Source organism: Salvelinus fontinalis, chromosome 30 (assembly GCF_029448725.1).
Source record: "Salvelinus fontinalis isolate EN_2023a chromosome 30, ASM2944872v1, whole genome shotgun sequence".
Lineage (NCBI taxonomy): Eukaryota > Metazoa > Chordata > Actinopteri > Salmoniformes > Salmonidae > Salvelinus > Salvelinus fontinalis.
The window spans coordinates 16586379-16599370 of NC_074694.1; the positions used below are offsets into that span (position 1 = coordinate 16586379).

At 42.0% G+C, this 12992-nt stretch overlaps 2 protein-coding genes across 4 annotated transcripts in view; both read right to left on the reverse strand.

Moving 5' to 3' along the window:
* Positions 1 to 12992, reverse strand: part of LOC129828727 (nascent polypeptide-associated complex subunit alpha, muscle-specific form-like) — a 68614-nt gene that overhangs the window by 16303 nt on the left and 39319 nt on the right. The gene's annotated exons all lie outside the window — the stretch shown is intronic.
* Positions 1349 to 12882, reverse strand: LOC129828728 (ligand-dependent corepressor-like). The gene has a single exon (XM_055889893.1). It carries the CDS (start codon positions 12499 to 12501, stop codon positions 11467 to 11469), a length of 1035 nt encoding a protein of 344 aa, XP_055745868.1. The 5' UTR covers positions 12502 to 12882; the 3' UTR covers positions 1349 to 11466.

Here is a 12992-nt window from a genome sequence, read left to right on the forward strand (position 1 = left end):
TTAAAATATCATCAAATCGATAAGAAATACAGTGTAGACATTGTTAATGTTGTAAATGACTACTGTAACTGGAAACGGCAGATTTTTTATGGAATATCTACAGTACCTTGCAAAAGCATTCATCCCCCTTGGCATTGTTCCTATTTTGTTCCATTACAACCTGTAATGTAAATAGATTTTTATTTGGATTTCATGTAATGGACATACACAAAATAGTCCAAATTGGTGAAAAAAAAAAAAAAAAAAAAAACTTGTTTCAAAAAATTCTAAATAACGAAAAAGTGGTGCGTGCATATGTATTCACCCCCTTTGCTATGAAGCCCCTAAATATGATCTGGTGCAAACAATTACCTTCAGAAGTCACATAGAGTCCACCTGTGTGCAATCTAAGTGTCACATGATCTCAGTGTATATATACACACCTGTTCTGAAAGGCCCCAGAGTCTGCAACACCACTAAGCAAGCGACACCATGATGACCAAGGAGCTCTCCAAACAGGCCAGGGACAAAGTTGTGGAGAAGTACTAATCAGGATAGGGTTATAAAAAAATATCTGAAACTTTGAACATCCCACGAAGCACCATTAAATCCATTATTTAATAGATGGAAAGAATATGGCACCACAACAAACCTGCCAAGAGAGGGCCGCCCACCAAAACTCACAAACCAGACAAGGAGGGCATTAATCAGAGGCAACAAAGAGATCAAAGAGAATCCCGAATGCATGTGGGAGACTCCCCAAACATATGGAAGAAAGTACTCTGGTCAGATGAGACAAAAATTTAGCTTTTTGGCCATCAAGGAAAATGCTTTGTCTGGCGCAAGCCCAACACCTCATCACACCGAGAACATCATCCCCAAAGTGAAGCATGGTGGTGGCAGCATCATGCTGTCCCATGTTTTTCCATAGGCAGAGACTGGAAAACTGGTCAGAATTGAAGGAATGATGGATGGCGCTAAATACAGGGAAATTCTTGAGGGAAACCTGTTTCAGTCTTCCAGAGATTTGAGACTGGGACGGAGGTTCACCTTCCAGCAGGACAATGACCCTAAGCATACTGCTGAAGCAACACTCGAGTGGTTTAAGGGGAAACATTTTAATGTCTTGGAATGGCCAAGTCAAAGCCCAGACCTCAATTCAATTGAGAATCTGTGCTATGACTTAAAGATTGCTGTACACCAGCGGAACCCATCCAACCTGAAGGAGCTGGAGAAGATTTGCCTTGAAGAATGGTCAAAAATCCCAGTGGCTAGATGTGCCAAGCTTATAGAGACATACCTCAAAAGACTTGCAGCTGTAATTGCTGCAAAAGGTGTCTCTGCAAAATATTGACTTTAGGGGGGGGGGGGGGGGGGGGGGGTTGAATAGTTATGCACGCTCAAGTTGTTTGTCTTATTTCTTGTTTGTTTCACAAAAAAAATATTTTTCATATTCAAAGTGGTAGGCATGTTGTGTAAATCAAATGATACAACCCCCCCCAAAAAAATCTATTTTAATTCCAGGTTGTAAGGCAACAAAACAGGAAAAATGCCACAGGGGTATTTACGCAAGCCACTGTACATAAGTGTACAGAGGCCCATTATCAGCAACCATCACTCCTGTGTTCCAATGGCACATTGTGTTAGCTTTTTAAAATGATAAACTTGGATTAGCTAACACAACGTGGCATTGGAAAACAGGAGTGACGATTGGTAATAATGGGCCTCTGAAAGACTATGTAGTTATTCCATTTTAAAACATCTACTGTTTCCAGCTAAAATAGTCATTTACAACATCTACACTGTATTTGATCAATTTGACGTTATTTTAAATGATCAAAAAGTCATTTTCTTTAAAAAATAAGGACATTTCACTTTTGAACAGTAGTGTATATATGTGGAGGTTTTAATATACAGTGCATTCTAAAAATATTCAGACCCATTCCCTTTTTCCACATTACAGCCTTATTCCAAAATGTCTTAAATCTACACACAATATCCCATAAGGACAAAGCGAAAGTTTTTAGAATTGTTTGCAAATTTAAAAATAAAAAACAGAAATACCTTATTTACATAAGAATTCAGACCCTTTGGAACTTGAAATTGAGCTCAGGTGCATCCGGTTTCCATTGATCATCCTTGAGATGTTTCTACAACTTGGGAGTCCACCTGTGGTAAATTCAATTGACTGGACATGATTTATAAAAGGCACACACCTGTATATATGAAGTCCCACAGTTGACAGTGCATGTCAGAGCAAAAACCAAGCCATGAGGTCGAGGGAACTGTCCGTAGAGGATTGTGTCTTAACACAGATCTGGGGAAGGGGACCAAAAAAAATTCTGCAGCATTGATGGTCCCCAAGAACACAGTGGCATACATCAATCTTAAATAGAATAAGTTAAGAACAACCAAGACTCTTCCTAGATCTTGCCACCCAGCCAAACTGAGCAATTGGGGGAGAAGGGCCTTGGTCAGGTAATTTGTTAAGTGACTATGCAGAGATAATAGCGAGTGGGGGGGAAGGGTAGAAGCTGTTAAGGAGCCTTTTGGTCCTGGACTTGGTGCTCCGGTACCGCATGCCGTGCGGTAGCAGACAGAACGGTCTATGGACTTAGGTGACTGGAGTCTGACAATTTTGGGGGTCTTTATCGGACACTGCCTTGTATAGGTCCTGGATGTCAGGAATCTTGGCCCCAGTGATGTGCTGGGCCGTACGCACTACCCTCTGTAGTTCCTTACGGTCAGATGCCGAGCTGTTGCCATACCAGGCGGCGATGCAACCAGTCAGGATGCTCTCAATGGTGCATTTGTAGAACCTTTTGAGGATCTGGGGACCCATGCCAAATCTTTTCAGTCTCCTGAGAGAGAAAAGGTGTTGTCATGCCCCCTTCACAACTGTCTTGGTGTGTCTGGACCATGATAGATTGTTGATCCGCTTCACTTCAGCCCAGTTTATGTTAATTGGGGCCTGTTCGGCCCTCATTTTCCTATAGTCCAGAATCAGCTCCTTGCTCACATTGAGGGAGAGATTGTTGTCTTAGCACCACACTGCAAGTCTCTGACCTCGTCCCTATAGGCGGTCTCATCGTTGTTGGTTATCAGGCCTACCACTGTTGTGTCGTCACCAACTTAATGATGATGTTGGAGTCGTGCTTGGCCACGCAGTCGTGGGTGAACAGGGAGAACGGGAGGGGACTAAGCACAAACGCCTGAGGGGTTTGAGGATAGGCATGGCAGATGTGTTGCCTACCCTTACCACCTGGGAGCGGCCCATCATGAAGTCCAGGATCCAGTTGCAGAGGGAGGTGTTTATTACCATGGTCCTTAGCTTAGTGATGAGCTTTGTGGATATTATGGTGTTGAACGCTGAGCTGTAGTCATGGAACAGCATTCTCACATAGGTGTTCCTTTTGTCCAGGTGGGAAAGGGCAGTGTGGAGTGCGATAGAGATTGCATCATTTGTGGATCTGTTGGGGCGGTATGCAAATTGGAGTGGGTTTGGGATTGCAATGGGCGGTAATCATTTAGGCAGGTTAGCTTCGCTTTCTTGGGCACAGGGACTATGGTGGTCCGTTTGAAACATGTAGGTATTACCAGTGGTGAAAAAAGTACCCAATTGTCATACTTGAGTAAAAGTAAAGACACCTTAATAGAAAGTTACGAGTAAAAGTCACCCAGTAAAAGTCTAAAAGTATTTGGTTCTAAATATACTTAACTACAAAAAAGGTCAAATTGCTTAACTATACTTAAGTATCAAAAGTAAAAGTATAAATAATTTCAAAATCCTTATATTAAGCAAAGCAAACACCATTTTCTTCTTTTTAAATTTACGAATAGCCAGAGGTACACTCCAACATGATTTACAAATGATGCATTAGTATTTAGTGAGTCCGCCAGATCAGATGCAGTAGGGATGACCACGTGTTCTCTTGATAAGTGCGTGAATTGGACCATTTCTGTCCTGCTAAGCATTCACCATGTAACAAGTATTTTGGGCATCAGGAAAAATGTTTGGAGTAAAAAGGAATTTAGTGAAGTAAAAGTTAAAATAGAGTACAGATACTTTAAAGTACTAAAGCACTCCATTGGTTATTACAGACTTGGTCAGGGAGAGGTTGAAAATGTCAGTGAAGACACTTCCCAGTTGGTCCGTGCATGCTTTGAGTACACGTGCTGGTAAACCATCTGGCCCCGCGGCTTTGTGAATGTTGACCAGTTTAAAAGGTCTTAGTCACGTTGGCTACGAAGAGCGTGATCACACAGTTGTCCGGAACAGCTGGAGCTCTCAAGCATTCTTCAGTGTAGCTTGCCTCGAAGAGAGCATAAAATGTATCTAGTTCATCTGGTAGAATCGAGTCACTGGGCAGCTCATGGCTGGGTTTCCCTTTGTAGTCCGTAATAATTTTCAAGCACTGCCACATCCGACAAGCATCTGAGCCAGTGTAGTAGGATTCAATCTTAGTCCTGTATTGACGCTTTGCTTGTTTGGTGGTCTGTCTGCGGTCATAGCGGGATTTCTTAGAAGCGTACGGACTGGAAAGCAGCAGCAGCAGCTCTAGTCTTTAGTTCGATGCGGATGTTGCCATTAATCCATGGCTTCTGGTTGGGATATGCATGTATGGTCACTGTGGGGATGACATCGTTGATGCGCTTATTGATGAAGCCGGTGGCTGATGTGGTAACTCCTCAATGCAATTGGCTGAATCCCGGAACATATTCCAGTCTGTGCTAGCAAAACAGTCCTGTAGCGTAGCATCCGTGTCATCTGACCACTTCCATATTGAGCGAGTCACTGGTAAAATCGTAGATGGTCCAGTTTGTTTTCCAATGATTGCATGGTGGCCAATAATACAGAGGGTAGTGGTGGTTTATCTACTCGTCGGCAAATTCTTACAAGGCACCCCGCCCTCCTCCTCCCACCTTTCTCCGTTTTTTTCCCCCACGCGGATGATGGGGATTTGGGCCATGTCTTGACAAAGCAGTATATGCTTCGCGTCAGACTCATTAAAGAAAAATAATTGTCATCCAGTTTGAGGTGAGTAAGCGCTGTTCTGATGTCCAGAAGCTCTTTTCGGTCATAAGAGACGTTAGCAGCAACATTATGTACAAATTGAGTTACAATATTATTGTTTTGTTTTTTAAATAGCACAGTTGGTTAGGAGCCTGTAAAATGGCAGCCATACCCTCCGGCGCCATTATCAACCTTCCAACAGAACAACGACCCTAAGCACACAGCCAAGACAATGGAGAAGTGGCTTCGGGACAAGTCTCTGAATGTCCTTTAGTGGGCCCAGCCAGAGCCCAGACTTGAACCCGATCGAACATCTCTGTAGAGACCTGAAAATAGCTGTGCAGTGACACTCCCCATCCAACCTGACAGAGCATGAGAGGATCTGCAGAGAGGAATGAGAGCGTCATACCAAAGAAGACTTGAGGCTGTAATCGCTGCCAAAGGTGCTTCAACAAAGTACTGATTAAATGGTCTAAATACTTATGTAAATGTGATATTTCAGGTGTTTTTTTTTTATACATTTGCAAAAATGTATAAAAACCTGTTTTTGCTTTTCATTATGGGGTATGTCTGCAGATTGGAGGGGAAAAAACAATTGAATCCATTTTAGAATAAGGCTGTAACATAACAAAATGTGGAAAAAGTCAAGGGTTCTGAATAGTTTCTGAATGCATCTGTAAAATCTGTCTCTGTGTATAGTTTGGTATAATTAGTGTTAAGACTATTTATATAAATACTGCAGGAGTCAAAGGACTACAACTATCATGTCAAGAAACATCTTCATCTCATTGACCTGAAGGGTGTGCAAGCTTCTGAAAAGCTTCTCATCACGGCATTAGAGTGTGAAGGGTCAAATTACATTTCTGATTAATTGGGAAGAACGCCTACAAGCTATTCAATCAAAAACACATTAGTAGAAACACTGACAAAAACCAACAACCAAAGATCGAAAAACATTAACACCCTCACCTTTAAAATATGAGTCAATTAGGGTGCATTTCACTTTTACAGAACCTTGAAGTATTTCCAAAAAGTGTACCAACCCAGTCCTTCACTTTTCAGTAGTGTTGTATAAGAGAAGTCTCATCCAAGAAAATATTTGCTTATGTCAACCTTTGCCAAGTGGTATTCACCTCTCCATACATAAATGATTTTGTAGCTTAATTAACCTGATGGGCCATGGACAGCAAATCGCAAAACAGATAAAAAGATTACGGCATACATCTAAAGCAGCGGGTCAACAAACAGCTAGCAGAGTTCAACACATCCTGCAAAAAAACTTTTGGCCCATATCCTTCGCTTGTGTTTATGGGAAATTGCTACATACTGCCTCAAGAAGTTAGATTTATTTGAAGCAGGTTCAGTCCTTTCCTAGAGATGAGGTAGCAGAAACCAACAGATGTGCTTCTGTAGATTTTTGTAATTTTAACATTAAAATAGGTTCCACAAGGCTTGTGTTAACACGGAAACTGGTTGTCTATTGTGCAAGCATGCAAAACACTAATAAAAAACAAAACCTTAAATTTCTCTCCAAATAGTCTAATTGTTTCTCAGTATCCAGATTTATAATGGCAATTTCATGGCAGCGACTACTTATGAGCAAGGCTCCGTGATTTTCATGGTAACACAGAAAAGCCTTGCAACTGTTAAATTTGATTAAAGTAACTCACTTTGATTTGTTTACCTTTTTGTTGTCAATCCCATCGAATCCACTAATAAAACGGACTCATCGTCAAAACAAAGATGTAATCTTGTTTAGTTTCCAATGACCAATTACAATGAAATTAAATCATAACCAAAATCTATAGCAACTACTGTGAAGCATATGTCTCGACTCGAGGGTTATCACAGTTGGTTTGCAAGTTCATCAAAAGATTTATACATATACAGTACCAGTCAAAAAAGTTGACACCTCACTCAAGGGTTTTTCTTTATTTTTTACTATCATCTAAATTGTAGAATAATAGCAAAGATATCAAAACCCACATGGAATCATGTAGTAAAAAAAGAAAGAAAAAAAGGTGTTAAATCAAAATATATTTTCTATATTTGAGATTCTTCAAAGAAGCAAACCTTTGCCTTGACGACAGCTTGCACACTTTGCATTCTCTCAACAAGCTTCATGAGGAATGCTTTTCCAAAAAGTCTTGAAGGAGTTGTCATGTATGCTGAACACTTGTTGGCTAGTTTTCCTTCACTCTGTGTTCCAACTAATCCCAAACCATCTCAAATTGGGTTGAGGTCAGGTGATTGTGGAGGCCAGGTCATCTGATGCAGCACTCCATCACTCTCCTTGGTCAAATAGCCCTTACACAGCCTGGAGACGTTTTGGGTCATTGTCCTGCTGAAAAGCAGATGGGATGGCGTATCACTGCAGAATGCTATGGTAGCCATGCTGGTTAAGTGTGCCTTGAATTCTAAATAAAATCCGACAGTGTCACCAGCAAAGCACCCCCACACCATCACACCTCCTCCTCCATGATTCACGGTGGGAACCACGCATGCTGAGATCATTTGTTCACCTACACGGCGTCTCACGAAGACACGGCAGTTGGAACCAAAAATCTCAAATTTGGACTCAGACCAAAGGCGGATGGATTTCCACCGGTCTAATGTCCATTGCTTGTGTTTCTTGGCCCAAGCAAGTCTCCTCTTCTTATTGGTGTCCTTTAGTAGTGGTTTCTTTGCAGCAATTTGACCATGAAGGCCTGATTCACGCAGTCTCCACTGTATAGTTGATGTTGAGATGTGTCTGTTAAGTGAACTCAGATGCATTTATTTGGGCTGCAATTTCTGAGGCTGGTAACTCTAATAAACGTATACTCTGCGGCAGAGAAATTCTTGAAATTTTCCAGATTGAATGGCCTTCATGTCTTAAAGTAATGATGGACTGTCATTTCTCTTTGCTTATTTGAGCTGTTCTTGCAATAATATGGACTTGGTCTTTTACCAAATAGGGCTATCTTCTATATACCACCCCTACCTTGTCACAACACAAATAATTTAACCAAACACATTAAGAAATTCCACAAATTAACTTTTAAAAAGGCACACCTGTTAATTGAAATGCATTCCAGGTGACTACCTCCTGAAGCTGGTTGAGAGAATGCCAAACGTTTGCAAAGGTATCATCAAGGCAAAGGGTGGCTACTTTGAAGAATCAAATATAAAATAGCTTTCTTGGTTAATGCATTTTTCGATATGTGTTATTTCATAGTTGAGGTCTTCAATATTATTTTACAATGTAGAGAATAGTAAAAATAAAGAAAAGCCCTTGAATGAGTAGGTGTGTACAAGCTTTTGACTGGTATACATTGCACATTTAACAAGTTACAGTAGATTTACAGTAGATTCATACTAATTAGTTAACTATATTTATTTTCACTATACCTATATACACCTGAAAGACTGAAGGAAATGTCAGAGATTCTGAAATGTAATGTTGTCCCCCCAAAAAAACCTGAAAGGAGACAGTAGGACCAGACTTGCTTAAGGAAAGCTCTTAGTTTTTGCATTTCATGTGATATCAGTTCAGTTTCAACAATTAACTAAGAGTTTGTAGTAGCTGTGTGTTCACGGTGGGCCAAAATCAAACTTTCAACTCAAATGTTTGTCTAAATATTTAAATTACATCTAGATTTACATGAGTCTCAAAAATGATGCCTAAGAACTTACTGGGGGAAGAGTAAGAAATAAACATCTTACAGTCTTGTTAACTATAAAGATTTCCCTAGAACTGTAGTAATACAAGCTGTCTGATGACTGTATTAAAACCAGCACTGTAATAGAAACCTTATACAAGGACAATTGGGGCTTGATCTAGTATTCTGAATTGTCCTGAGGAATAACTGTTGATAGGGTAAGTAGTACTCACAGTAGTTTTGCCAAATTCACAGCGGGACGCCATCTTGCTGCTTCCGAGCGTTCTAGTCACGATGAGTATTTGGATTCTAGTTCTGATTGTAGAATTAGATAAGTAAACATTGTGTACAATTCTGAGATTTCCATAAATTGTTATTGGTCGGTATCACCAAGGAGGAGCAAATACAGCATCCATTGAATTATATGATGTTCTCTAAAAACGTCATGTTAAAACTGCAATGGGCAAAGTATCTATGCGTCAGCATATTCTACACTTCTCCAAAGAATTTCCTTAGTGCTGTGCGCCACATGGCGAAACCTTTGTTGAGACTCAATTTACTGCACCTTAAAGCTGCAATCTAACACGTGAATAAAACCAATCTTTAAATACATAGTTAAGATTTCTTTTAAATGTTTTAAGAACAAACATTTCCACCTGTCCCTTGTCCTTGCCTTCTTCTGTTAGGCAGGGACAGTCATCCCTAGAGGTAACGAAACTACCCGACTTCACACCTGAAGTTTGTTGTGCTAACTGCAGCACAGATTTAAAAGTCCAGGAGGCTCAAACTGGTAAACAAATGCTTGGTTAAGGTAAGTTGTGAGAACACCTGATAAGAGTCAGGTGCATATATTTATCAGTCAATGGTAAGACATCCCAAAAGTGTCTGTTCGCAGACTAAAAAAATGAGATTTACCCTTTTCAGAAGATTCTGGGTAAGATACAAGAGGCATGGAAATATGTAGGAGATATACATCCGAGTGAGGTATGTTTGTGTATAGATATCTAACATAGTATATACATTTCTGATAAAGATAGAAATATACACATTCACACAAGTACTGCAGCCCCACACAAACATTATCCTGAGTTGTGGTGAAGGCTACGGGTGAACACAGGTAAAGAAATGCCCCAGTCACACTACACAGCGGATAGCGACATATCTGAGTGGTTGTAAATCTGGCGTGCTTTTGGAGAGTATAAATGGTTAGCTTGTGTCACAAAAACAATGTGCAGGCTTCAATGAGGCAGAAGTGTGTTGTTGTGATTCTGGATGGCCAGACTGCTAGCAACAATGACAAGAAACTGCCACATGGGGAATTGTGGGTGGCGTGTTTTAGCTAGTTTGATCTCTTTGAAACAATGTCTCTTTTTGAGGTGTTTTGGCTGATGTCACATCTATGCTAATATAGCCAAAATTCACTAGCTAACCAACAACTGACATGTATTTCAGAGAAAAGTGCTCATTGTGCAAATGTACGCTTCAATACACATTTGAGACAAAATATAGTTAGTTTACGACAATCTAGGACAAAGCAGTTTCTCCATAGTGATTTTGTAGGTAAACAACCAACGCGTCCATAGCTGAGGTTTGGTTGGTAACTGAGGAGGAGGTGAAATTGCAGACAGGGGTATCTGTTCTCCAAACAAACAAAAACATACAACCTCACATTAAGATTTTCAGTAGTATTCAATGGTTGCGTGCATCCTTGCAACCACATATTCTTTCTGCTGTAGTTTGGTCTATTCGATCTCAGGTATGCATTTGCTGAACAGTGACAGGGAAAGAGATTGTCAACCAGTGTTTGACTTTAAACTCACAAAGTAAAATAAACATTATAAACCCCCATTTTGGTGATCAAATATGAATAGAGTTTCAAATAGAAATAAGCCTTGATTGTACATGTTGAGGGCTGAGCGTCATCTTTATGACCCAAACAAAGAAATGAGGTTGGTGTATCCAACCCAAATGTCTCCAACCTTGGTGCTACGAGGTCTGCAGGCTTTTCAGCTGGCCTCCAATAAGACCATACATTTCCTGTAGTTCTACAGAACCTGGGTTGGAGACCGTTGGTTCAACCCGAAGTGCTGTAATAACTAGAGTACTCCTAGAGGACAGTAAGGGGCGCCACTGATCAATATAAAACTCTGTGCAGACAATTGGGCTTGGTCCAATTGCAATTTTGCCAACACATCACACATTATATTAGTCAATTAGTAAAAATATTAGATTATGTTAGCACCGTATCTAAAGCAGTTTCAGGATGAACCGTTAAAATATTGTTTGATATCCTTATACAGTACAAACAAGCTTTACAAAACACTCCCAGAACATATTTCAATATGGAGTGTTTCAACAATGTCTAGGACAACGTCGAGGGGCAATCTAAAAGGAGTGCAGAGACAATTTAGTGTTTGATTGATTTAGACAACAGCTACTTATAGTAGGCTTTAAAACAATTAAACCGCTCAGATGAATAGGTCAGATTGATTCACGGGGTTGATCACAGTAAGTAGAAGTGCATTTGGAATAAATCAACATACCTAACTGATCAATTGTGTACTAGCTATATAGACTCCACAGGTGGTTGGTGGCACCCTAATTGGGGAGGACAGGCTTGTGGTAATGGCTGGAGCAGAATGGTGTTAAACACATGGATTGATGCCATTTAATTTGCTCTGTTCGAAACATTATTATGAGCCATCCTCCCCTCAGCAGCCTCCCCTGAAAGACTCCTCTGTCATTGCCACTGCCTGGCAAATGCAAACGATTACCTGGTCTGGGATAAAACATCACATATCATCAAGTACTGAATTTCTTTCAGTCGTGACTTTACTCGTCTGGGGAGAGGCCTGTACTGAGCAGCTGCCTGCCATTCTCTCCGGATGCTGACACAGACTGGAGGTCCATGGTCGCATCCAGAGCTTCTTGGCTCTCTGGGGCCTCCGTATCCTCCGGTTCCTCCATTCGGCTCATCAGCTTCAGCTTCTTCTTGGGTGGATGTTTCAGGGTGCCAAGGCGCTCCTTGACTTTATACTCCAGAGTGCTGTGAGGGATCCCGTAGACGGTCTGAGCCTTGGACACGCTCATCTTCCCCCCCATCACTACTCCGATAGCCTCCTCTAGCAGCTCTGTGTTGTACTGACGGTATCGTCCCCTCTTTTTCCTCAGCTGCTTGTTGCTGAGGTCTGCCTCGGGGTCAGAGGTAGGATACTGCCCCCCAGAGGCAGGGCGGTCTGCATCGGATGAAGCCCAGTAGTCCCTCTCTCCTCCACTGCTTCCCCGGCGGCTGTGTTTGGGCAGGATGGACCTCTGCCTCTTCCCCAAGCTGTTCTCACAGTGGTAGCTGGGGAGGCTGTAGGGATCAGAGCTCAGGGAGCCCAAGCAGAAGTCCACCCCCAGGCCTCCAAGGCCTCTCACCTGGGGGATTTTGAGGTCAACGGTCAGGGAGTGGGAAAAAGAGGGGCCCTGGTCTCTGGGGGCCTCCTGGATGATTGCCTTCCCACAGGAGGGCGACTTGGTGAAGAGCCCTGCGGCCTCCAGCAAGCTGGGTAGGTCTTTGAGGTGGTCCCCAGCTCTGCTGTTGGCCCGGAGCTTCAGGAGGGCTCCGGAGTGGATCTTGGAGGCCCAGGACGGAGAGCCGTACCTGGAAAGGAGAGAGAGGTGGTCGAAGGGTCTGGACATCTGGTTCTGGTTGGGAGAAAACTCTGTTCTGGAATATAGGTTCACTTCCTGTTTGATGTGCAGGGCGTGACAGAGAGATGAGGGGGGCTTTACAGGGACAGAGTGGCTGAAATTCTCCCTCCTCCCATCCTGCAGGCTCCACATAGGCAGCCCGGCCTGTCCGTCAGCACTCAGGGAACGCATGATTGGATGGAAGGAAATTGGGTGTAAGCAGAGCTTGCACAGTGCTTTATTGTTTCTCTCTCTAGGGGAGGATGGGTTGGGGGAGGGAAGATGAGGCCACTCCTTTATTGGTTGATCTTGCTTAGGTAACCTATTATAAAATATATACGTCTGTGAGTGTGCTACTTTTAAGAACAAAAAAGGCTCACGGTTTGAGAATTTGTTTATTTTGGCTTCGCATTTTATTACAAATTATGCTTCAGTCAACATAACAATAAGAAAACAATTTAAAAAAGGATATGAAGGGGAAAGAAAATCAAAAGAAAATCAAAAGGAAAAGATGAAATCTAAAAAAAAGTTAGCTCTGGTCATTAGTCCTGTCCATATAGATCAGGAGGGAGGGGGGAGGGCATGTTGGTCATTAGTCCTGTCCATATAGCTCAGGAGGGAGGGGGGAGGGCATGTTGGTCATTAGTCCTGTCCATATAGCTCAGGAGGGAGGGGGGAGGGCA

Excerpts from the sequence above, each read along its gene's own strand:
- LOC129828728 (XM_055889893.1), bottom strand. The coding sequence starts at position 12,501 with ATGCGTTCCCTGAGTGCTGACGGACAGGCCGGGCTGCCTATGTGGAGC.